The following is a 27,457-nucleotide window of genomic DNA, read 5'->3' as shown; positions in this document are numbered from 1 at the left end:
CAGCTTTCTCTTCCTGACTGTCACCTGGTGACTCCAACTGAAAGTGCACATGTATAGCCATTGGCTGAGGGCAAGATTGGGTTCAGCTGTGATGCCTGATATGGTTGAACAACCTATCAATACTCTAAATCGAGACTCTCAGAAGAGTAATGGCCACATTAGGCAAGGTGTGGTAGGTGACCAGTACACATGGAATCAAATTCCAGGAAAGGGTCAAAATCATCAGAAGAGGAGAGAAAGGAAAGAAATAATGGAGGAAATAATGCATGATGGTTAAACTTAATCATGGCCGGACTTCCGGTGGCGGCCATGGAGTGTGTGGTCACACATAGGCAGCTCCGGCTCAAAGGCATTGATTTGGGCACTTCTTACCCGTCAGTCGGGTAGTTTCAGCAGAACGTTAGTGCAGAAGGTGCAGAAGAAGAGGTTCGCCCCAGGATTGGCATGTCTACTGGCTACCAGCCCTGGCAGAAGGCAGTCAAAGACCTGGCTAAGGAGCTGCAGGACACCTGTGGCGCAGCACCAATTTTGAGAATGGTGGAGGGGGAAGGGTTACAATCGGTGCGAAAGATTCAGATAGAACAGTTGATGAGCTTCATCAAGGAAGAATTTCGCCAGCAAAGGAAGGAGATGCAGGGCGACTGGTCGAAGGTGATTGAGGGAGCAGTAGCACCTCTCGCGGATCGCTGGGCCGAGTGGAGAAGTGCCTCAAGGTACATGGGATGATGATACGTGAGGTGGTGGGGGTGGTGTCCGACCAGAGCGATTGGATTGTGTTTTTGGAGGCGGAGCTGGGGAGCCTGGGGGTTCTATGCTAGTTGCTGCGGATGAAGGTGGAGGAGCAGGGGAACAGGTCCAGGCGGCAGAACTTGTGAATTGTGGGTCTGCCAGAGGGTGTGGAAGGTCCGAGTGCCACAAAGTACGTTTTGAGGATGTTGGTCAGGCTGGTGGAGTACAAGGTGCTGGACAAGGCCCCAGAGGTGGATCGGACCTACAGGTCCTTGAGGCAGAAGCCAAGAACAGGGGAGCCTTCATGGGTGGAGAGTGGGGCAAGTATTTCACTCGGGGTTTGATTCGACAGTCGTAGGGGTTGGCCAATTTGTTGAATAAGAGGATGGGGTTTGTGGGGGCCAGTGAAGTGCGGGACCCGGGGGGAAGGGATGCAATAATGAGTGGGGTCGCCAGCAAGAAATGAGTCAAGTCCAGCCTCGACGGAGAGAAACTCCCTGAGGCCAAATAAAACTGCAAATTGCCCGGCTCCGTGCAGGGGCACCAGTTTGGCAGCCCTGGTCACGGCTCCCCTACCACTTGCGCCGGCCAGGTACTCCACCAGCCCGGAAGTGGGGGCGACCCTGCGGATTTGGAGCCAGTGGAGAAAGCATGCAGGGGAGGTGGGTGAGTCTGTCTGGGCTCCAATTTGTGATAACCATCGATTCGCTCCCGGGAACATGGATGGAGGGTTTCGAACATGGCAGCGGGCGGGGGTGAGGAGGGTGGGCGATATGTTCCTGGAGGGGACCTTTGCGAGTTTGAGGGAGTTGGAGGAGAAAGCTGGCCTGGAAAGGGGAAATGACTTTAGGCACTTACAGGTGCGGGATTTTATACGCAGACAGGTCCCATCCTTCCCACGCCTCCCACCAATAGGGATCCAGGACAGAATAGTCTCGAGAGGAGAAGGAGGAGAGGGTAGAGTCTCGGATATCTACAAGGTGCTCGTGAAGGGGGAAGAGTCCCAGACGGAGGAACTGAAACTCAAATGGGAGGAGGAGCTCGGTGGGGAGATGGAGGGTGGGGTATGGGCGGAAGCTCTGAGTAGGGTAAACTCAACTGCAACATGTGCCAGGCTTGGCCTGATTCAATTTAAGGTCGTTCACCGGGCCCACATGACGGTAGCTCGGATGAGTAAATTCTTTGGGGTAGAGGACAAGTGCGCTAGATGCGCGGGAGGACCAGCGAACCACGTTCACATGTTTTGGGCATGCCCTAAGCTTAGTGGGTACTGGGAGGGATTTGCGGGGGTCATGTCCCGGGTGCTGAAAACAAGGGTGGTGATGAGTCCAACGGTGGCAAATTTCGGGGTTTCAGAAGACCCGGGAATCCATGGGGAGAAAGAGGCAGATGTTCTGGCCTTTGCTTCCCTAATAGCCCGGCGGCGAATACTGCTGGCATGGAGGGACTCAAAACCCCTGAAGACCAGACTATGGCTTTCGGACATGTCGAGTTTTCTGGGTATGGAAAATATTAAGTTCGCCTTGAGGGGATCTGTATTGGGGTTCGCCCGAAGGTGGCAACCATTCACCGACTTCTTTGCGGGAGAGTGAACGTCAGCGGGGGAGGGGGGGAGATTACAGTAGAGTAGGAGGGATAAATAGGCGGGTCGTGTCTATGGGAGAGGAGCGGGTATGTGCATTACGGTTTGGTTGAAGTGTTGGTTTTCCGTTGATGTTTGCATATTTCTGTAACCTGTAACTGTTTACAATGCCAAAAAATACCTCAATAAAATTGTTTGTTAAAAAAAAAACTGCAAATTGCCATTGAATAGCGAGATGTTTCTCAGCGACGCAGTGGCCAAGAAACACCCCGCCAAATGCACCCAAAACCAGACAAAGATTTTATTCTGCTGAATTGCACCCATTAGGGGATGGCTTAGCGCAGTGGGCTAAGACAGCTGGCTTGTAATGCACAACAAGACCAGCAAAGCAGGTTCAATTCCGGTTCCAGCCTCCCCAAACAGGCGGCGGAATGTGGCGACTAGGGGCTTTTCACAGTAACTTCACTGAAGCATACTTGTGACAATAAGTGATTATCATTATTATTCAAACTTAGACAGTATGAGTGTAAGTGCAATGTATGCTCCTGGCGTGTTTCTCTTTGCAGTTAATTTGCGCCCTCCTACTTTCTGCCTCTTGATTACCTTTGGTCGGTCCTTTCCTGTTCAGCATGGCCTGTTGCTCTTCGGAAACATTCAAACGTCGGACTACATCTGCCAGCGCCGACTTCAGCAGCTGTATCTCATCCTCTTGCATCTGTACACGCTGCTCCAGGGAGGCGATTCGATCAGTCATCTCCATGCTGCTGGCTGCAGAGGCACTGTCATCTGAGGCAAAACAAAAAAGAAGCACAAACTGAAGAGATCAAATGGAAGAGACTTTAATCTGAATGAATAATGTTAAAAGGGAACTTCTGTTAATGATCAATGTTCATGTATGGCGATGAAAACAATGTGAGCGGTTATCTTATCTCACTGGCTGTTCTTTTAATGCTTTTAATTTTAATTTGGTTTACATAATTGTACGCCATGACATAACGCAATTGATCAAAGAGTCATTTCTTTAAAAATATCAGTCTGTCTGTGCATTGCTCAACTAAAGCTGCTTATTTTGTGTTTAGTGGGGTGCAAGGCCCTTGACGTGCAGGTCAAATTTTGACCAGGCTGACAGAATACAGTGTACTCAAGGTGCCTGCTTCTTAAATTCACCCTGATCACAGCAGTAATGGTAGTTTGAATAGAGGCGCAGGACAAACGTAAAGGATCCATGAAAATATCCTCTTAAAAGTGTACGACACAATATGTATTTACATTGCAGTTCAATGGCACGCTAGCACAGCGATTACCACTGTTGTTTCACAGCTCCAGGGCCCAGGTTCGGTTCCCAGCTTAGGCCACTTGTGTGCAGAGTCTGCACGTTCTCCCCGTGTCTGCGTGGGTTTCCTCCGGGTGCTCCGGTTTCCTCCCACAAGTCCTGAAAGACGTGCTTGTTAGGTGTATTGGACATTCTGAATCCTCACTCAGTGTATCCGAACAGGCGCTGGAGTGTGGCAACTAGGGGCTTTTCACAGTAACTTCATTGCGGTGTTAGTGTAAGCCTACTTGTGACAATAATAAAGATTATTATTGAAAATGGAAACAGACAATCTTGAACTTGGTATAAAAGTTCTAGTGAAATTCCTTAAAAGGATTATATCTATTTGGAGACTCTCATATTCAGGAAGAAGAATTCAGTGCTAAGTATGTGTCTCCACCATACGGGGCACCACAGTTGTGTAATGTAGGTCACAACTTTGCATTTGAAAAGGTTTGATGACAGGAAGGATTTATGGTAGTTTAAGCCGGCTAACAAGCTTAGTTCAATTTTGAAAAAAGGGCACTGATGTACACATTTAGCTCAATGGTGATCTGCTCATGTCTAGTTCCTGTATTTCCATTGCACAGCTGCTGTCAAGTCCTATTTTCACTACACTGGAAAGCTGTGAGCTCAATCTTGCACACAAGGTACATCTTCTGTCGCTGGGGCTTATGCTGTGCGTTGAATTTTTTTTTAAAATCTGGGGCGAAATTCTCCTACCCGCCCCGCCACATTTCTGCCCCGACCCGCCGGCGGGAGTCTCCGTAACACCGGCCGGTCAATGGGGTTTCCCATTGTGGGGCAGCCCCACGCCGTCGGGAAACCCCCGGGCGCCGGCAAAACGGAGACTCCCGCCGGCGGAGAATGACGCCCCTGGTCACTGAATAAAAATTGCTTTTTACTTTCCATTGCACCACAAAAGGAATTCCGAAAATTAGGAATCTCATACAGGACTTGTGCACCGGAAATATTTTTGTCCTGCACTGTGTATTGTGCATCTTTCGGTGAGGAGAACATGAAACATTTCCGGGCGTCGTTTTGATCACATGGAGTGCAAGGTTTCCTGAACCTTGCTCCGTAACATGTGGTATTCCCGGTCATATCGTTAAAGATGCCAGCACCTTTTAGTGAGAATGGATAAGGATTACTTTGAGATGTCACATGCCATGAGGTGGAAGCAATGTTGTGCATCACTGATATCTTTGAAGTGTAAATCTCCACACAGTACAGCGGCTTTTATTGGAAATATTCTGGTACAAAACTTTAATTAAAGCCAAACATTATTTATTTCACTCATACGAATAATGGGCAGGATTATCTTTTACACACCGTGTTGTTATGATCTGGAATACATTGCAGTATCTGAAAGGGTAGTGGAAGCAGATTCAATCGCGAATAAAATACTTGAAAAGGAAATATTTGCATATCTATAGGGAAAGAGGGGGAGAGTAGGGATAATTGGATAACTCTTTAAAAAACCCCTGCACAAGCACCATTTTTCCGAATGTTCTCTTTCTATGTTGCTCGAAACTTTGCTGCCTTATATAAACATTAAGTGGCAGGGCTGAAAAACATCAGGGTGGCTTTGAACCTCTTCCGCCTCGTGCAGAAGGGGGTGGTGGCAGCTGTGGGTTACTTATCGTCCCGTTTACACTGGTGCTAAGAACCACAGAGAGACAAGTGGCCGTCTGTTGTAGGTTGCAATCCTATCATTAAAGAAGTGCTCATGATTTCACACATATGCAAGCGTTGGTTAAGGGACTCACATGCAGATGGTAATAATCTATTAGGTCCCCAGTTTAACACGTGGCTAGATTATCAGGCTGCCAAATGTTTCAATAATAGATGACCTGACTTTCAGATGCATACAGTGGGCTGAAATTTAGTGCACCAAAACTGTGGGTTGGGTTCAGGTTAGATGTTAACATTTTAAAATTGTGAACACTGAGCCCCCAGCCCACTTTCTACAGACAAGGGCAATGGGGAGGGAGGGAAGCTGCCCGGCAGGCAGCTTGGGAAAGCTAAAGAAGAGTGATGACAGTTGTAAGGACAATGGATTGACTTTACAGCACTATTTGTGGGTCAGGAGAAGTACTAGTGTTTTGCACTGACCCCCAGTCTCTCCCATCAGACCTTGCCCAGACAAAGACCCCCTGGGATCGGGAATCAATCCCTCACTTGGGATCAGGTCTTCCTAGAATAATCAGGGATTAGACAGACTGTTATCAGGGATCAGACCCCACCATGGGAACAGAAATCAGATCCTCTCACTGGGATCAGGATCGGACAGAATTGGGGATCTGTACTCAGCTAGGATTGAAGATTGGACCCTTTTCAATCAGGGACTGGACATTGGGATCCCGGATCAGGCCACCTAGAATAGGACTCTCCAAGATCAGGAACACTGCCCCCACCCACTTCCCCACCCCCCACATGTTCAGGAATCAGACCCCCAAAAACAGAGGTCAAGGGCAACCCCTGGGGGAATCGGACCTTCCCCCAGGATTTGGGTGATGGATTGGACCAACCTACTGCTGTGACCTGCCTGCTAACGAGCCTGTATCTGACTCCATTGTTGCCAGGAATTGTCAGGAACAAAGGGCAACTCTGAAATTAGAACTCCACAGCATGTGGGAAAACTGGATTTCAGTGTTTCTCATTTGAATCTCTGTTCAATCTGCCCGTTATTGCCCAGTTCAACACTACCACGGAAAATGTTCAGAACCAAATACTCTTGAATTTTTTCTTAGTGCTCTCTAATAGCCTGAACAAGAGTATGTGGGTTTTGTTTTAAGCCTTCATCTATAAATCCAATGAAATTAAAATGGATAAACGGTCCACAGTGCCTTTAATTAGTACCAGCTCAGTGCTTTGGACAATGACCAAGTAAGTGTTTTGCTTCATTCTTTTACTGTGATCCATGAAATCTGTGCCAACTACTGACCCTTCTGGTGGATTTGTACCTCTTATTTTCTCGCTTGTTATTTAAAAACAGCAGGATCTCCTCTGAAAGAGCAGCGTTCTTGTTAAATAGCGAATGATGCTTCATTTGTTCGCAACTGTCAAGGATTCTCGTTGCCTCGACCTTGTTACTATGTCACACTCAATCTGTCTCCATGCTTTGTTACAATGAACTTCAACCTGGGGCCCTTGTCCTGTCTCTGTCACCTATGCCTTTGAGAATTCTATGTGACCACAAGCTATGAAAGTTATTTAAGTGCTATTAAGTATGTACCAGGCAGGAAATAAAGATCACTCTGCCAATGCCTCAGATGCATTGCTCTAAAGATGTGTAAAACAATTCCCAAGAGGGAATGGCATACCCTGATTTTAATTTGTAAAGGAATCTAGCAAATGCAAAGACAAGTGGCGATTCCTCCTGAGCTCAGCAATGTGAGGTTGGAGTGGGTTTCATTTGCACAATGAGTCTAGGTAAAGCTGTTACCTTGATTAACCTGAATGGCCCTATCTCACTGCTGCCTTGCTGTGATGTTAAAGTCAATGTACAGTCTGGTTAACACTACAAAGATTCTTCTTGTGGCTGCATTAAGCGATCCAGTGCAGCCTCCAACTTCATAGCTGCAGATAGAGTTGCAAGGACAGACAACCAAAACCGCAGGTCATGCTGAACCCGAATACCTCTTTGGTGAAGCACGCTCATCCAACACATATTCCCTCACTAACATTCTCATGTGACTTGTGTCCCCACTATCCTTTTCTGCTCTTTCCCCTCGATGATAAACGACATGCACTGTATACCCACAGCGAATACCATACGCCTCTCCTGAGAAATCCTCAGTGTTGGAGTGCAAAACCGTCCGGTGGTATCAACTCTGGTAGAGGCAGACAAGTTGCAAGGGTGTGTGCTGAATGTAAAATATTTAAGTGGCGCAATAAAGTCATCCTCAGCTGCAGTAATTGCTCCTCAACGTTTCTACATTGGTGAAGCTCAAGAAGCTTCTCATTTCCACCATGGTCTAGGTGACAGCTGCACCTGATGTTTCTCATTCGAGCTCATCTGTGGTGCATTTCAAGAGTAAAACAAAGACATTACAATGAACAACATGAGGATCTAACAGGTGGATTGTTGGAAAGGCCTAATCACATTTGGGAATCTATTTTGCAGCTACAAACTGTCAAAAGAATTGGCTGAAAACTGACAATTTAATAAGATATTGCCCGATTACTAGGTTCCAGAAGTACTGAAAGCGACATGTTTTGGGGGGATCAATGTCCCAAATGATTAACTTGTACCATATATCCACAGAAAACGGCGCTTTGAATCCTTCGCTGGTCTGTAAAGTAGTCAAGAATAACATACAACATGCTGACCTTTGTGAAACTCCACCACTGCAAAGAGACCCAACTAATAAAACTAATGAGAATTTTGAATCAGACACAAGCACTGAAGTCTTGATCACATAAGAACATAAGAACTAGGAACAGGAGTAGGCCATCTGGCCATTCGAGCCTGCTCCGCCATTTAATGAGATCATGGCTGATCTTTGTGGACTCAGCTCCACTCTCCGGCCCGTACACCATATCCCCGAATCCCTTCATTCTTTAGAAAGGTATCTATCTTCCCAAGGAGTAATAAATACATCCACTGCTTAAAATGCTTTTGAGCAGTTTTGGGAGAAATGCAAATGCTGTTTAACAGAAAGCATTTATCCTTTGCACACAGTTGTCCCTTTCCTGCTCACAGAACTGTGAAACTGAAAAATACATTCTGATAGGTAGGCATTATATTTTGCACCATGTTAAGATTGAAATATCTACAATTAAACGAAAAGTGTCACAGAGGTACTGTTACAATGATTTATCTAACATTCCTTCTTGTCAATAAGAAAACACATGCTGTTACAAAGCTTATTAAATATTTCCCTTACTCCATCAAAAACCTATGTCATTGGTGGTGCAGAATGATGTTACGGTGCCACACATCCACTAAAGAGCAGATGGCCGGAATAAACACCTCAACGACTGTTGTTCCTCCATGGGGGCAACATATGGGCAGTGTCAATAAAACCAGTACCTTCAAACATTTCATAGAGGATGTTATTCTGTCGAGCAGGGTGGGAAAGTAATTGAGAGTGGCAATAGTTTAGAGATTTAATGCCATTTAATAGAGCCCAAGCTGTGACAAATACTGTTGGTGCTTTTCATAATTTTGGCAAGCTGCTAGTCTACTGTAGTCTTTGAGGGTTTTAAACAATTTGCAATCATAGAATCATAGAATTTACAGTGCAGAAGGAGTCCATTTGGCCCATCGAGTCTGCACCGGCCCTTGGAAAGAGCATCCCACTTAAGCCTACACTTCCAATCTATCCCCATAAACCCAGTCACCCCACCTAACCTATTTGGACATTAAGGGCAATTTAGCACAGCCAATCCACCTAACCTGCACATCTTTGGACTGATAGAGACAATGACAATGATACAGAGGTTTGTGTTTGAAGATTGCTCTATTATCCCACGTGTTACTGAACAAGTTACAATGGACTCACAGGTCACTGCCATGTTGATATCAGGAGCAGGATTTGGGGTTTTGGGCCAGGACCCCAACAATTGGGAATGGGGATCTCGACCCCCGCAACATGTCAGGAGCAGTGTACTGGTCAATTAGTAACCAGGGGCAAACTCACTGTGACCATGGGTGACAAGAAGAAAGCACTGGCTTCCAAGAAGGGTGTCAAGAAAACTTAGAAAAAACTTTCAGCAGAGGGCAGCACGAAGAAGAGAAGAGACAGGAAAGAAAGATCTTCTGAGTGATCATAGAATCTACAGTGCAGAAGGAGGCCACTCGGCCCATCGGGTCTGGACCAGCCCTTGGAAATATTACTTCAGCCACACCTCCACCCTATCCCCATAACCCAATAACCCCACCTTACCTTTATGGACACTAAGGGGCAATTTAGCATGGCCAATCCACCTAACCTGCACATCTTTGGGCTGTGGGAGGAAATCAGAGCACCCGAGGGAAACCCACGCAGACACGGGGAGAACGCGCAGAATCCTGACAGACAGTGACCCAAGCCGGGAATCGAACCTGGGACGCTGGAGCTGTGAAGCGACAGTGCCAACCACTGTGCTACCGTGCCACCCATAATAATGATGAAACAGGTTCACCCAGGCACTGGCATCTCCTCCGTGAACTTGTTTGATATTTTCGAGCACATCGCAGGTGAGGCTTTCCACCAGGCCCATTACAACAAGCGCAGCACCATCAGCTCCTGGGAGATCCAGACCACCGTGTGCCTGCTGCTGCCCAGGGAACTGGCCAAGCACACCCGCTCCAAGTAAAACTCTACAATGTACAGAAAAGCAACTGTTTCTCCCCCGGTGGGCTCTCTAAGCTGGAGGGCCAACAAGGGGCCCCCAAAAGTGAAGACGCTGCATCCTGCAATAACAGTTAAGAGAGAGCGCCGCCATACCTCTCAGTGACTTCGAACATTTTAGAATTTTTTAAATTGCCACAGCTGCCAGGCCAGCAATGTGGAGGTGGAACCCTTCCACAGGGTAGCCTGATCTGCAGCTGGGATCCTGGCCAGACAGGTGGGGATAATTCCAAAATCTCCCTGGAGTGCTGGGCCCTCATCCGCCACCAGGTCGTTGCTCCTCAGGGAGATGGCCTCTTTCTGAAGTCGCGGGGGTCAACTGGAAAATTCCAGTCAGCCTCTGAGCATTGTCTTTAATGGGCCATTAACCTATCTCATCTGGCTACTGCTGGCAGGTAGCCCTTCGACCCCAATCCTGTCTCTGGATATTACACACTCAGCTGTCTTCATACATGCCCCATTTTGGGGAACAAATGCAGATCCAGCCATTTCTTGATATCAGGGAAGGCCTGAAATTCCAGACTGAAGAGGGTCATTTAATTAAAATGTCATATCAATTAAATCATCTTTGCAGTTTAATCAACAGCAGATACATCAGTACAATGATAAAGCTTGTCAACGTTACACAATGTTGTGTAAATCAACATTTGCAAGTAATTTCATTAGATTTGCCAATTACAGCTAAATGTTATATCTCACAGTAAAGCAATTACTTGTAGAGGTTCTTAAAGAGCAGAATTTTTTTTAAAAATAATTTAGAGTACCCAATTATATTTTTCCAATTAAGTGGCAATTTAGCTTGACTAATCCACCTAACCTGCACATCTTGGGGTTGTGGGGGTGAGACCCATGCAGACATGGGGAGAATGTACAAACTCCACGTGGACAGTGACCTGGGCTGGGATCGAACCTGGATCCTCAGCGCCGTGAGGCAGCAGTGATCACCATTCCGCCACCGGGCCACCCTCATAAGAAGGAGTTAAATGATGATGATGGTTATGATAATTCAGTGAAAGATGCTACATTCAATAGAAAGAGGACTGCTGGAGCTAAATCTTTGGAAAGGTTGGAGGAGCTTTCCCCCCTTTCTTATTCCCTGTAGTAAACTGGCTGCTTCTGTGTCCAATTATTTACACAATATTCCTCTGCTTTCTCCATTCAGCCCTTTCACTCTCTTGGGGTGGGGGAGGGGCAATGTTTTCTCTGGGGCTTAGTTATTTTAGTACTTTAATGGATGTCTGGGCTCTCTTGGCCAAGAGAAAACATTGCTTGATTGACAGCTCTGATCTCTTCTGTCAACTGCATAATGTTTATTTATACAAGGTAAAGAGGTTTCAAGAGCTTGCAGTTTCTGTAATTGATACTTTAAAGGGTCTCGATGATTGACACTTTAATTGGATTAAAGTAAAAATTGGAAGAAAGTTGAAAGAAATTGGAAAGTTATCCATCAATAATTGGTTTAAAAGATTCTTTGAACACATTATACATTCACAATAGGGTTCATTGTTATGGGCAGCCCAGTAGCACAAGTGGATAGCACTGTGGCTTCACGGGTCCCAGGTTCGATTCCCCACTGGGTCACTGTCTGTGCGGAGTCTGCACGTTCTCCCCGTGTCTGCGTGGGTTTCTTCCGGGTGCTCCGGTTTCCTCCCACAGTCCAAAGATGTGCAGGTTAGGTGGATTAGGGTGGAAGTGAGGGCTTAAGTGGGTCGGTGCAGACTCGATGGGCCGAATGGCCTCCTTCTGCACTGTATGTTCTATGTTCTATGTCAATAATGTATATTGGGTGAAGTGGCAGATAAGTTCCATAGCTTGGCATTGGGCTGGGGGGGGGGGGGGGGGGGGGGGAGATCATTCTGTTATGATTATAACCGGGCCAAAGACCCACATCACCAAAGCAGCATCACCGGCAACCAGTCAGCTAGATCATCTGTAGCCTGCAACCCCCCCCCACTGCCAACTGGAATTAAATTCCCATCCTTCCTTGCATTTTCTCCCGAGGCAGGCAAACCGGGACGGGTAATTTCCCGACTCCCACTCCCCAACCAGAGGATGAAAACCCAGCCCCATGTGTCAAAATGTAGTAGTTTAATTCACCCAATTGTCGAAACATACATCAGCCCTTGGTTTCACCAGTCCAATGTCAGTGGCAGCTTGAAAAATGTTGAGTTGGATCTTGCTCTCAGACAGCTAATCAAGGACAATGTGCACACAGAATAGCAACAGAGTTTATTCAGTTCACACTGAAGCAACGTGGCGTGTGAAACAATATCAGTGCTTTGTCAGCTGCCATGCGAATTCCTGCTGCCCAGGATAGTGCTGGAGTACAATGTCAGCTCATGGCCTGTGTTGCTTGAATGAAATCCATGACGTGGCAGTGACTGGGGAGAAAAGGCAAGGGGTTGAACAACACATAAGTTTTAATAGCTAGGACAGTCAAGTTGCTTAAACAGTATCATTTGGAAGCAGCTTGAATGGAAGATAATGATATGCTTCAGGAAAGAACAATCATAATAAAAGCTATGCCATTTATATACTCTACAAACATTCATTGACTAGTATAGTTACTTACTCAGATAGCTAATTATATTAGCATTAAGGCATTGTTACAAAAGCCTGTGTTAACTGCAGTCTTTCTTGGATTATTTCTCATGTCTAATGTGATCATCTCAATTTTAGCTGTTTCACATGTGCAAACATGTGGTAGGGGTGGTGTAGTGGTATTGTCACTGGACTGGTGATCCAGAGACCCTGGGTAATACTATTTTAAAAAATAAATTTAGAGTATCCAATTATTCTTTTCCAATTAAGGGGCAATTTAGCGTGGCCAATCGACCTACCATGCATATCTTTGGGTTGTGGGGGTGAAACCCACGCAGGCACAGGGAGAATGTGCAAGCTCCACATGGTCAGTGACCTGAAGCCGGAATCAAACCCAGGTCCTCGGCGGCATGAGGCAGCAGTGCTAACCACTGCACCACCGCCCTGCCCCAGGGTAATACTCTGTGGACCCAGGTTCGAATCCCGCTGTGGCAGATGGTGGAAACCGAGTTCAAATAAATGTCCGGAATTAAAGGTCTAATGATGACCACAAAACCATTGTCAATTGCCATTACAAACCTAGATGGTTCACTAATGTCCTTTAGGGAAGAAAATCTGCCATCCTTACCTGGTCTGACCTACATGTGACTCCAGATCCATAGCAACCCATAGCAGGTTGACTCTTAATTGCCCTCTGAAATGGCTCAGCAAGCCACTCAGTTGTATCAAACCAAAGTCAATAAAATGGAAAGAAACCAGGGGTGTGATTTTCCAATAATTCGGGCCATGTCCCCATGCCAGCGTGAAAACCGTCGCCAACCACTCTGGCGTCAACGGCCCCCGAAAGTGAGGATTTCTCCACATTCTAGGGGCTAGGTTGACGCCGGAGTGTGCAGAACGGGGGACATATGCCGCATGCGCAGAACGGGGGACATATTTCTGCGCATGCGCAGAATGGCCAGTGTATTTTCGCACATGCACAGGAGTTCCCTTCTCCACGCCGGCCCCCGGGCAATATGACGGAGTCCTACAGGGGCCCGGTGCAGAGTTAGGTAGGCCCCCATGGAACCAGCCTGCCCACCGATCAGTGGGCCCCGATCGCGGGCCAGACCACCGTGGGGGCCCCTCCCCTGGGGTCGGATCCCCTCGCACACCCTTGCCCCTTGGACGACCCCCGCACACTTACATTCTAGGTCCCGCCATGTGTGAGGTATGTAATTCACGCCGGCGGGACTGGGCCAAACCTGTTGACCACTCGGCCCAACGGGGCCTGGAGAATCGCCGGGGGAGCCGCCGTCAACAGCCCCCGACTGGCGCGGCGGGAATCCCACAGGCGCCCAAAAAACAGCACCGGAGTATGGGGAAGCTAGCGTTGGGGCAGCGGGGCGGGATTCGCGCCGCTCCCCGGGGATTCTCTGACTCGGCACAGGGTCGGAGAATCCTGGCCCAGATGCGCCAACCAGCATCAATCTAGGGCACCGAAATTGACAATGGCAAATCCAGCCCTGACAACCCTGCAATATTCTCCTTACTAACATCTGGGGCTTGTACCAAAATTGGGAGACTTGTCTCACAGACTAGTCATGCAACTAGCCTGACACAGCCACACTCACAGAATCAGACCTTAAAGATAAATTCCCAGACACCACTATCACCATCCCTGTGGATGTCCTGCCCCACTGGCAGGACAGACCCAGCAGAGGGGCCGGCACAGTGGTTTACAGTCGGGAGAGAGTTGCACTGGGAGTCCTCAACATCGCCTCCGGACCTCATAAAGTCTCATGGCTTGAGATTGGCAAAGAAACCTCCTGCTGATTACCAGGTACTGTTCACCATCAGCTGATGAATCAGTACTCCTCCATGTTGAACACCACTTGGAGGAAGCACTGAGGGTGGCAAGGACACAGAATATAATCTGAGTGGGGGACTTGAATGTCCATCACCAAGAGTGGCTCAGTTTCATCACTACAGACCGAGCTGGCCGGGTCCTAAAGGACATAACTGTTAGACTAGGTCTGCGACAGGTGGTGAGGGAACCAACAAGAGGGAAAAACATACTAGACTCACCAACCTGCCTGCCGCAGATGCATCTGTCCACGACAGTATTGGTAGAAGTGAGCACCGCACAGTTCTTGTGGAGATGAAGTCCCATCTTCACATTGAGGACACCCTCCATGGTGCTAAATGGGGTAGATTCAAAACAGATCCAGCAATTCAAGGCTAGGCATCTATGAGGCGCTGTGGGTCATCAGCAGCAACAGATTGTACTCAATCACAATCTGTAACCTCATGGTCAGGCAAATTCGCCACTCTACCATTACCATCAATCATAGAATTTACCATAGAATTTATAGTGCAGAAGGAGGCCATTTGGCCCATCGAGTCTGCACCGGCTCTTGGAAAGAGCACCATACCCAAGGTCAACACCTCCACCCTCTCCCCATAACCCAGTAACCCCACCCAACACTAAGGACAATTTTGGACATTAAGGGCAATTTATCATGGCTAATCCACCTAACCTGCACATCTTTGACTTTGGGAGGAAACCGGAGCACCCGGAGGAAACCCACGCACACACGGGAAGGGTGTGCAGACAGTCCGCACAGACAGTGACCCAAGCCGGAATCGAACCTGGGACCCTGGAGCTGTGAAGCAATTGTGCTATCCACAATGCTACCGCGCTGCCCTGGTTCAATGAAGAGTGCAGGAGGACATGCCAGGAGCAGAAACAGGTACAGCAATAAATGAGATGTCAACCTGGTGAAGCTACAACACTGGACTACTTGCATGCCAAACAACATAAGCAGCAAGTGATAGACAGAGGTAAGGGATCCCACAGCCAACGATCAGATCTAAGTTCAACAGTCATGACATAACCTGTCGTGAATGGTGTTGGACAATTAAACAATTCACTGGAGGTGGGGGCTTGACAAATATCCCCATCCTCAATGATGGAGGAGCCAAACGGATGATCTACCTTGGTCTCCTCCAGAGGTTCTCAGCATCACAGCTATCAGTCTTCAGCCAATTCGAATCACCCCAACCTGATGTCAAGAAACGGCAAAAGGCACTGATACTGCAAAGGTTATGGACCCTGACAATATTCCGGAAATAGTACTGAACTCTTGTGCTCCAGAACTTTCCCTCCCCTAGCATGCTGTTCCAGTACAGCTAGAACACTGGCATCTACCCGGTAATGTGAAAATTACCCAGGTATGCCCTGCACCCAAAAAGCAGGACAGATCCAACCTGACCAATTACCGCCCTATCAGCAAAGTGATGGTAACGTTCATTAACAGTGCTCTTACTCGCAATAACCTGCTCATGGATACTCAGTTTGGGGTTCGCCAGGGTCACTCAGCTCCTGATTTCAGTTATGGGCGAGGCGTTTTCAGAACCCCAAAATGTATCATGGAGTTCAACCTACCTCTCCCTTTAATGTATTTGTTGCTTTTCCTAGCACACGGCTTGTTCCCTAGGAATGGGATTACAATTATGGACACGTGGGTTTTTAAACACAAAACACTGTTTATTCCATGAACTCAACTTAACATCTTAAATAAACATTGGATCCCTTAACACCCCTTACTTCAAAGATAACTCAGAAAATATTGCAACAGTAAATAACTCCTTAAAATATTCCTTCAAACTTCCAAGGGACTTAACACCTTTAAACAGTATCACATCAGGTTAAAGGATATATATATTTTCTGTAGAATGGCAGAGATATATATGCTTGGTTGACTTCAGCTCCAGCGCCTTGCTTTCTTCCTGCAGCTCTCTGGAAACACACAGACACACCCACCCTGCTTTTTCAAACTGGCTTTCTCCCTTCAAGCAATTCACAGCAAACCAGAACTTCTCAAGCTGCTGTCTCAAACTGGCTTTCTCAAGCAGTTGTAAACCTTACCGATGTAGCGGGATTCAAATTTTTTTTGGGGGCGGGGGAGCACATGGCGGAGAAGCCGGCTAATCATATTAAAATCATATTAAAATGTATTGAAATGAGGTTCCCGCTCGTCACCAGCAAGGGGCAGGGCAATTGGAAAAAGAGATCTCACTGCATAGAATCTCATTTTCTGACTCTCGCGAGATTTTGTACCCACACCGTTGTTCACACTCATGGCGGACGCGGCCTGAAATTTGAGTCCATGGGGTGAAATTTAATGTCAACTGTCCCTTCCCAAGGCAAATTCAAAGGCAAGGACAACCATGTGATTGGGCAGGTTGGTGTGGGGTGGAGATCCCACCTTCCTGCTCCCTCTGACTGACTCTGGGGTAGGGCCCTTGCAGGTGGCCTTCCCACCCAGGTGTCATTTTAGCCCCTGGGGCAATTCATGCCCACTTAAGAGTCTCATCCCACTGTTGCTGGCATTCAACCACCCAGTAAACCTTGTAGGTTATGCTGTGGGCCTGTTCAAAGGACTCCACGTCTGATCAAGTGACCCTGCCACTGGAAGGTTGAGGGGCTGCTGAGAGTCAAATGCCTGCCATTTCAGCCGACCCCACTCTTCCCCTCATTGCGATCCTCATCCCACCTTCACTTACCTTTCACCAGGCATCTAAATGGCCTAATGAAGGCCCAAGTGAAGCACTGGCAGCAGCCACACCTCTGACTGGCTGGCTGCTCTCGGAGGGTGGAGTTTCTGCCCGACTGGGGGAAGTGCAGCAACTAAATGTCTCCCGTGGAGTCAGGAGCCCTCGTGGCTGGGTTCCTGTTGCCAATTAGGGACATAAATCCCTCGGGACTCCCATGTGGCAGATGTCATCCCCCACTACTTTCTGCTGCCCTCATTAAATTGCATTCAAACTCTTTGGAGAGCTTCACATTTGATTTAAAGTGGAATAATGTGGAATCTGCACTGCGGCCACTTTCTGGAAATGTCCCAGCTTAGAGAATAATAATTATAATAATAATCTTTATTGTCACAAGTAGACTTACATTAATATTGCAATGAAGTTACTGTGTAAAGCCCCTAGTCGCCACATTCCGGCGCCTGTACGGGTGCACAGAGGGAGAATTCAGAATGTCCAAATGACCTAACAGCACGTCTTTTGGGACGAGTGGATAAATGTCATATGAAGCTGTTGGTGGTGAACACTGTGCAGATACCTCACATGGAGATCTCTTTCCATCTCCAGCTGCTGTGTTCAAGTTAGGTTGCATAGCACAGCACAAAGATGACAAGCATTTAAATATTCAAACACTTACAAAACATTCATTGTGTTATATCCAGATTATTCAGGGAGCACCTTTGTCTTATTTTTTCGGCCATCGAATGCATTATTTTATAAGCCTTGAATGAATGTAATGGGATAGTATTCATTAAATCCACTTAATATCTTGGAGCTAACCTCCTCTCATTGCTATATGTTATGATCTCAGTTGGTGTTAAAACTGGGTGGGAAGATCCCAGATTGGAACCTTGGCTCAAAAGGTACATTTTACTTTTTAAAATAAAACGTGGAGGAACAGAGTCACAGGACCGCCAATTAGTTTTAACAGGAAGGAAAATATTTATTAAACATGAAAAAATTGGATTATAATACAATACTGCTTTACTCCCTCTTATTTTAACAATACACACAGATTTTAAGATTAACACAGATTACAAAGTACCAAACTACAATGGTCTCATTTACACACAATGCCCCTTTTAAACACACAAGGTGACTGTGGTCAAAGACACGCACTCCGCTCTGAACCCCAAATTAATGTCTGTAGATTTCTCATCAGAATGCCCCCAGATGATAGCCACATGAGAGTTTCCAAACTCCACTCTCAAAAACACGGTTTAAAATCTTTTTTCACAATAATGTGAATGTGGCGACTAGGGGCTTTTCACAATAACTTCATTGAAGCCTACTTGTGACAATAAGCAATTTTCATTTCATTTCTTTGCGCTTTGCATTTCAAAATCCGTCCAGCTTTTCCAAATGACACTTGTAAACAAAGCTTCCACTTCACTTTTAACAGTGAGACCAGTCCAGCTTTCACAGCACCCCCTTTAGCATTTCTTTGACTTGACAGCTGCACAAACTGTTCATGATAGCTTTAACTCTCTATTCCTAGACTGTATTAAAATGACATCAAACTTTTGATTTAACTCTGAAAACTGCTTTCCCACTCTAAGTCTGGTTGCTGTAATTGACTCTTTAACTCAGAACACATTATTTACTCTTCCTTGAATTCTTCTGAACAATACTTTGGTCTCTGCTCTCTTAACTTCAGTCGTCTTAAGGTATTCTTTCTCTCCTTTTCCCTGGTATCTGGACAGTAACTGTTTCTTTAGGAAATCTGCCTCTTTGCAGCTCAATCCTTTCCAGTCTTTCTTCTGGCAGAATTGAGAGATATTCAGTCCCTGGTGATCTGTCTCCAGCTGCAATATATCCAGCTAAAACTTAAATGCTTTCCTACCTTACAAGGGCCTTCAGTTGCTAAGTAACTACTGCTACTACTATTTATTCTTCATGCCGTAACCCTGTCTAAGTACAACAGAAGCACAGTAGGAATTGAAACCAACCCCCACAAATACAAACACATTTGTCCAGCATGAATCAAACTATAGGTTTACCTTTCCAGGTACAGAAACATTAAATTAAAACCATACCTTAATTCTAATGTTTACCCATACAAATTTAAATCCCTTAAAACGACCTTTGTTTTTCTAACATACACTTCTAAAATACTTAAAAGCACAGGTTTAAAGTGCAAGTAAACAATCAATTTAATATTGCGCCGCTCCTGGTGCAAGTTCCTCCTAGCTGCTGGTTTCTTATGCATCTCACCAGTGCGACAACTGGAGAGAGGGAAAGAGTGGAAACCAGCGACAGAGAGGAATTTGCGATATATTTTTTCTGAAGAAACAGTTAGCTGAAGGAGTTCATGAGAGTGACCATTGAAACTGAATAACTGTCATTGAACACAACACTTTCGAATAAGTTCAGCTTAGTGAAGTATCTCAGCAATGTTACAGATCTGACTTCCTGCTATGTTATCACACAGCAGGGGGAAATCTGTAATGCAGGAATTTCCAAGCTTTTGTTTTAATGGGCTGCACACAGGCACAAACCATGGGGCCCCGGGCCACATGTAAAGTTTAAATCAATGTTCACTTCAATTTGCACTGACTTCAAGCTGAGGATATGAAAGTTTATAAATAATTTGATTTAGAATTTGCCCACCAATGAGACTGGGATAACCCTCACGAAGACCACAGGGGATTGCTGATTGATCTCCCCCGGGGCCTCATAGAATACGAGTTCCTGTGGTGAGCGGGTAGAGGCCCACCCAGCTGGGGCTTGTTATCGGGACCTGTAGAGGAAGCTCCCTAATCCAGACTGGCAGTTCTCGATAGTCTTGGGCTGGGACTTCTGTTTTTTGTGCTGCAGTAGTGACTTTATTTTCAATTTCAAATAAACCAGTTCGGCCTTTCACTCCGTGCCTCCTGAAATTATTACAGAGATTGAAGCATTATAAGCAGCTCTTTCAAACCTTTCTGGCTGCCAATATTCAAAAATTACAACAAAAAAAATATAATAGCAAACAAATCAAATTATTTGGAGCTCTGAAGACTGAAAACTTGTAATTGTTGGGTCAATGTTACAAGAGCCACATAATGATGTACAACAGGATTACCGATATGATGACTTAGCTATTGTTTATGGTTTCAAAGGAATTAATACCAAATGAAAAAATATATAATTTTTTAAAAATTCATTAATGGGATGTGGGCATTGCCGGCTGGGCCAGGACCTATTGCTCATCCCTAATTTCCCATGAACTTCTTGCTAGGTCATTTCAGAGGTTATTTAAGAGTCAAACCCATTGCTGTGGATCGAGAGTCACATGAAGGCCATACCAAGTAAGGACAACAGATTCCTTTCATTAATAAAGGACATTAGTGAACCAATTGTTTTTTTTAACAACAATGCTTTTATGGTCATAATTAACTTTGAATTCCAGACTTACCTTGAATTCAAATTCCACCATCTGCCATGGCTGGATTTGAATTCAGGTCCCCAGAGCATTAGCCTGGGTTTCCTATATTACTAGTCCAGTGACAATACCACTACACCATCACCTCCACCCAAGTCCTCATCAACATGATCAGTGTTGGCTGTAAGATTGTGTAAATAATGGCAACTGCTCGGCCCAAGACTTCAAGAAACTTCAGAGAGTCGTGAACACAGCCCAGTCCATTACACGAACCTGCCTCCCATCCATTGACTCCATCTACACCTCCCGCTGCCTGGGGAAAGCGGGCAGCATAATCACTTACTCACTCTTCCAACTTCTTCCATCAGACAGGAGCTACAAAGATCTGAGAACCCGCACAAACAGATTCAAAAAACGCTTCATCCCTGCTGTTACCAGACTCCTAAACGACCCTCTTATGGACTGACCTGATTAACACTACACCCTGTATGCTTCACCCGATGCCGGTGTTATGTAGTCACATTGTGTACCTTGTGTTGCCCTATTATGTATTTTCTTTTATTTCCTTTTCTTTTCATGTACTTAATGATCTGTTGAGCTGCTCACAGAAAAATACTTTTCACTGTACCTCGGTACACATGACAATAAACAAACAAAATCCAAATACTATTTACTGAGTCAAACACTGGGGGGGGGGGGGAGATGTCATATCAAGTTTAATGTTAATTAGGTGAATATATAGTCGACACAATCAATGACATAAGCCACACCGGATTTTCCGTCACTCTGCTGCTTGTTGTGCGGCAGTGGAGGCTACCTGACATTGGCCAACTGCAGGATCACCTGGTCCCACTGAACTCAATGGCCTTTTCCGTGGCTCACAGCCACCGCCACTGGGGAACCTGCTGCAGCGGTTCGCCTTCGACGGGACTGTAAGATCCTGCCAATGGGAAGGGCCAGAAAATGTTGGTCATTACAAGAGAGTATGGAGAGAGATAGCTTTGTGTAGATACTACCATGTTGATATAAAGAAAATGTTTGCCAGCAGCATCATCTCCAGCCTTATCTGTAAGTGGAGGAATACACGTATCACACACCAGACCAAAGACATCAATAACAGATTAACAATCCCATATTTCTTCACTGTTAACTTCAATCTAAAATCATCTTAATCCGTGGGACATTTTCATTCCCCCACATCCATTCCTGTGGTCTCCCGAAGCCTAATTAGTCATTTACATCTCATTTGTGGATAGTTTTGAGAATATCCAAATTCATTAAACTTCAGATCCCTACAACCAGCGGAAAGAAATAAGCTTTAATTTGATCAGGGAGGCTGGATTTAAACCCCCTGAGGTATAAAGCTCAGCATGCTCTCCGCCACAGCACCCAAGTTCCCTCATCACCTTGCTTTAATCACTGGTGGTTAACTGTGGGATATAAATAACTGCTATATGATGAAGACTTGTGCCTGATGCCATGGGGATTTGTAGACAGTGGATTAATTGCCAGCCAATATTTTCCATTTCAACAGTATGGCACTGAATGACTGAGGTTACAATGAAAACATCATTGGCCAGGGGGAACTGAAAAATGATAACAAAAGGAGACTTGGATTGGAATTATGAGAAAGAAACGTAATTATTTTTGCTGATAAATTAAGAATAATGCACTAGATTGGATCAATATTGAAATAAATAGATACCATTAAAATAGAAAAATGCAAATCACAGCAACTTACTGTGTAACCTGTGGCAGGAATGTATGGTATATGATCAATAAAATCCAAATTAAATCTAGATTTGGCTAAATTATTAATAATCACATTAAAAGTGAGACTGAATTATTATAACAAGCATGCAGTTGTTCTACGACTTCTCTGAATGTCAGTTGCCACATCAAGGATGGAAGTGCAGTGAATGGACAGCCGAGTGGAAAATTGTACATCTTTTCTAATTTTGTTGCCGCAGATGAACTAAGGTATTCGGGCTATTTTTCAGAACAACTCAGCTGGAATTGCACAGAGCTCATGGCGTGTGTTAGAAAATAAAATTGTTTCTCAGGCTACAAATGCACATGGCTCTATGTTATGGTACTATCCAACAGCAAGGATTTCTATGAATGAAATGAAATGCCACACTTGGAGCTTGACCATTCCTGTCAGTAAGGAGAGTCAGCACAATCTCAATTCAAATGGTGGCAGTGTCAAGTTGCACACCAGCAGTGGAACAGTGCACCTCTTGCCTGGGTCACTTGCTTGCCCACCTGTCTGAAACTACTTAAAGTTTGGCACTGTGATATCCCAGAACTGGGGTAAACCTTTGGCTTGAAGCAATTTTTTAGCAGGTAAATTAACCTTCTGTATGTTGATTTGCATTTATGTCAGTTGCATCCGATGTTTATTTTTAAAATGCCAATGCAGTCAGCATTAAGCACTAAATAGAATACAGGAATGCAGCAAAGGAGCCATCAAGAGAGTACTAGCTTATTAATAAGGGTGTGTGAAAATATGCCCAATCTTTGCAAAATGGTTGGGGATTGTTGTACCCTCAATAACGACGCTTAGAGAGTAAAACGGTAAAGAAGGCTTTAATAAGCTAAGAACTAGCCTGGTGCCAAGACGGGTGCTAACTGGGTGCCGCCCACAAGGCGGCCCCTTATATACGGCTCCCAGGTGGGCGGAACCAGAGGTGGAGTCCCTCAAGGTTCCAAGCCCGGTCATAAAGGGGACATCACCTTACATGATAACAAGGGTACAGTAGTACAGTAACCGTTCATCACAGGGATGTAATAGAGCATAGAACAGTACAGCACAGTACAGGCCCTTCGGCGCACAATGTTGTGCCGACCATTTATCATAATCTAAGATCAACCTAATCTACACCCCTTCAATTTATTGCTGTCCATGTGCCTGTCCAAGAGTCGCTTAAATGTCCCTAATGACTCTGACTCCACCACCTCTGCTGGCAGTGCATTCCCCGCACCCACCACTCTCTGAGTAAAGAACCTACCTCTGACATCTCCCCTATACCTTCCTCCAATCACCTTAAAATTATGTCCCCTCATGACAGCCATTTCCGCCCTGGGGAAAAGTCTCTGGCTATCCACTCTATCCATGCCTCTCATCACCTTGTACACCTCTATCAAGTCATCTCTCTTCCTTCTTCGCTCCAGTGAGAAAAGCCAGAGCTCCCGCAACCTTTCTTCATAAGACATGCCCTCAAGTCGAGGCAGCATCCTGATAAATCTCCTCTGTATCCTGGGAAGTTACGTATTCATTTCAATGCATGACATGTTTGAAACATTAAGATGTTAATGACCTTGGCAAAATGGAACAAAAAGATTTAGTGGTGGAATTTTCCGCGGCAGGTTTTCCCTCAGTGGATATGGCACGCCATTGGCTGCCAGCTGGATCTTCTGGTCCTGCCAAAGTTGAGGGGCTTTTGCACGGCTTGCCCGCCCCATTGCCAGGGAGCGCTCTGCGGAGGGTTGACTTCAGAGATACCGCCAGAAGATCCTGCCCTAAGTGTGGTGGCGGGTGGGATTAGTGGCATACCTCCAGCTGATTGGTGGGTTGGATTCTCACCTCACCTCATCTTCTGCTTGAAACCACATTAATTATGCATAGGCGTGCCGCTCGCTGGATCAAGTGGCTGGGTGAGCACGGATTCGTCCGCCTACCATCATCTCATGGGGTCGAAGTTCCTGGCTTCATATTTATTTATTTATTTGTTCAAATTTAGAGTACCCAATTATATTTTTTCCAATTAAGGGCCAATTTAACACGGCCAATTCAACTACCCTGCACAGCTTTATGGGTTTGGGGGTGAGCCCCATGCAGACACGGGAGAATATGCAAACTCCACACGGACAGTGACCCGAGGCCGGGATCGAGCCCGGGTCCTCAGCGCTGTGAGGCAGAGTGCTAAACACTGCACCACTGCACTGCCCCCCTGGCACACACTTTATGCTCCACAGCCCAGCTGCATGGTTGGAAGTTCTGGAGGAGGCCGCAAGGAACAAGAAGCGTGAACCAAGATTTCATCATGCTTTAAATTAGTAGTGTCCACCAGGATGTTCTTTTTCCCAGGCATGGATCCAGGAGGTCAATCGACCTGACCTCGCTGACCTGGGAGGGTGGTTGTGAAGGTGATCTGTGCTGCAGACAACCACAAGGGAATGCCATCCCGTGCAGGAAAAGGATGAAAAATCTAATCCACACCGCCAGGATAAGTCAACTTTCAGCTCACTCCAAACTCACACTCAACATTATGCACTCAAAGGATTACACAGCTCAGGGATCTCATGCAGAATTATCAGAGGAGATATCAGCATTAAAAGCCTATTCACCAGCATCTTCTCTATCATCCTGCACAAACAACATCTTCGCCTAATACGAGGAGGGCTCAGTACACACAGCAGATAGGCTTGCCTCCTCTGCTCCACCCTATCTCATCACATCCCATCCATTTGTCTTCATATGGGCCAGGTTTGCCCACAACAAGAGAGAGAGATCCCAGACTGGAGGAGGTATGACCGACAGCCAGGAACTCTGCAAATTCAAGTAGGATGCTGCCAAGTTGATGAGTGAAGATAGAGATCACTGCTGTGGGGAAGGTGAGCCGGCCTCTCCCGGGAATCCAGTATGGATGAGCCTTCCTTGAGTTGATCGCATCCTGATAATTACAGAGAGTGACATGAAATGTTGTATTCAGCCTGTTCATGAACTAAATCTAACTTTTCTCTCACAGCAGCGGGTCCTGACAGACTGGGACAGGCAACATAAGGCTCAGTCCGCAGGCCACTTCAAACGAGGATGCTGAAGGGCCATTTGAAGAAGACCGATTATTGCGTTCGCCTGTACTCCCCACCAACACAGAGAGTACTGCAGGGCTCCACCTGAGCAGTCCACGCATCGGATGTGTATCTTTAGGATGTCAATGGTTTGTTCTATGATGAGTCTTTTCAAACATTGCGATGTGCTATATCTTTCCTCCGAGGCACCATGAGGACGATGCATGGATGTCATGAGCCATAATTTCAGTGGGTATCCCTTATCACCACTCAGCCAGTCCTGTAGGTGCCACAGCCCTATCTGAGTCCATCCCTGGGAGTGGTCCAGGAGGTGTGAATCATGGGAACTCCCAACATCCCATAGTATAGCTCCCAATCGCGACCAGAAAGCTATTGTCATGCCTTGATCTGCGTCTGCATTACTCGCCTTTCCCTGATCCAGCATTGCAGCTGAGGAATTACTTCACAGATCTATTGACCAAGATGCCATCTTAATCTCAGAGAGGCTGGAAGAGGCTTGACCGCATCCAGGATATGTTCAACTTTATCCAATGTACACCTACTATGTCTTATCTAGCATATTGATTATGCCTATCTAACAATTTTGGAATGACTGGGATCCCTTTGACCCATTAGCCATTCCAACTGCAGAAAGCTCCTTAGAGGTTTTCATTGATCATCTTACGGATATCCAGCAGCTGTTCTCCCTTCCTGGTTAACTGAATCATCCATTCTCACATTCCTCTGTTAATGCTCAATTTGATCAACTTCACTATGAACCCAATGACTCCTGAAGTCTCACGTTAAAGTGCTCCAAATGTCAGTGGCTCCACTTACACCATCTCAATAAGCTCTTCCTGAGTTCTATCAGCTCAGACTCCATTTCCATGGTGTTACTCTGAGTATTGCGAGTGTGCCCCATGTCTAGCAATGGGCTCCGCCCACAGTCTCAATCCCCTCCTGTGCAGATTCATTTCCAGTTTCGATTTTACATTGCATTGTAACGTCGGGGTCCCAAGTTGGTGATACTGCATTTTTACTTTGAGACCAACTTCGACCCTCCCACTCTCAGGGTTCGGGCCCTCCTGATTTCCTTGGAGCCTCACTATTAGTAGGTAGAACTCCAGCTCGTGACTCTCCAGGCCTGGTAATCCTGGATCCCATTGCCATTGCAGTGGACATTCTTGCCCTCCTTCCTGAACCCATCATGTTGACATCCCCATGCCCCATATGGACCTCTCCCCGTCCCATCTTGAGGCTGTGTGCATGGTTACATAGAGATAACTGTCTTCCCCTAGGAGAGTTTTGTGAACCCCACCCCCCCCCCCACCACATTTTATATTTTCCCCATTAACAGGCCGCAGATGCCTCCCCAGACCATGACCATCCCATCTGCTGACTAGTACCGACCCAGACACCTCCATCATCATCGTCTGCGAGGCTACGACAGCGTCTGCACACCAAGCTGTGCCTGATCCCCATTGAACTCACAGGCCTTGCACCTCCCTGGAGTGGGAACATGACATGAGCGTCATGCATAGTCCTGTAGCATGGCCCAAAGTGGCCCAGGGCTTTCTTTAATCTCTTACCCTGACCTCTTGGCAGCAGCCCAGGGACTATGATTCTCTTTCATTCAGCTCTTGAGTTCCTCAATGAATGGCCATGAGACAGTTTCCCTTCAGCCCTCCCGCTCCAGGAGTCTCTTTGAAACCCGTCCCTCCTATGTGTGCCACATTAAGCCTCCCCCTTTCTTACTCTTGAGTCTGGGGGCATGTCCTCCCCTTTGAGCAAATCAAATCCCATCCACCTGCTCCTGTGTCAGTGTTCTGCTGTTTGTTGTTGGCCTCTAGCTTCCCCGGTCCCAATCTTCCACCTGCCAGTCTTATTCTTATCCCATCCAATTCCCCCCCCCCCCCCCCCCCCCCCCCCCCCCCCCCCCCACCCTCCACCCCCCCCCCCCCACCTTCAGTTCCCCATCCACTCCCTGGCCACCATGTTGTCTCTGTTTTAGAGTACAGCCCTGTCTGAGGCTCATGGCCCGCGATGCTGCCTTGCCAGAGAAGGGCAGTAACCATGGCGAGCAGCCCTCCTCAATACCCGGTGAGCAGCCCCACCATACACCCCCAGCATCGTGCACCTACACTGGCATCGCTGAGGAATCAGAGCAGGGCTGGTGTCGGTAGGTTTTTGAATGTTACACTCAAACTCATGAGTGAAGT

At 46.4% G+C, this 27,457-nt stretch overlaps 1 protein-coding gene across 6 annotated transcripts in view; it reads right to left on the bottom strand.

The window, feature by feature from the left end:
• eml1 (EMAP like 1) overlaps positions 1-27,457 on the bottom strand; it is a 369,982-nt gene that overhangs the window by 144,044 nt on the left and 198,481 nt on the right. For all 6 annotated transcript variants that reach the window (XM_072490461.1, XM_072490442.1, XM_072490476.1 and 3 more), the window contains exon 2: positions 2,915-3,097. In XM_072490461.1, the coding sequence (XP_072346562.1) occupies positions 2,915-3,097 (183 nt within the window). The remainder of the gene's footprint in view (positions 1-2,914; positions 3,098-27,457) is intronic.

The sequence above is a fragment of the Scyliorhinus torazame genome, chromosome 2 (genome assembly GCF_047496885.1).
Source record: "Scyliorhinus torazame isolate Kashiwa2021f chromosome 2, sScyTor2.1, whole genome shotgun sequence".
NCBI lineage: Eukaryota > Metazoa > Chordata > Chondrichthyes > Carcharhiniformes > Scyliorhinidae > Scyliorhinus > Scyliorhinus torazame.
Note: the sequence above shows the minus strand (reverse complement) of the source record. Positions and strands in the feature narration are given on the sequence as shown.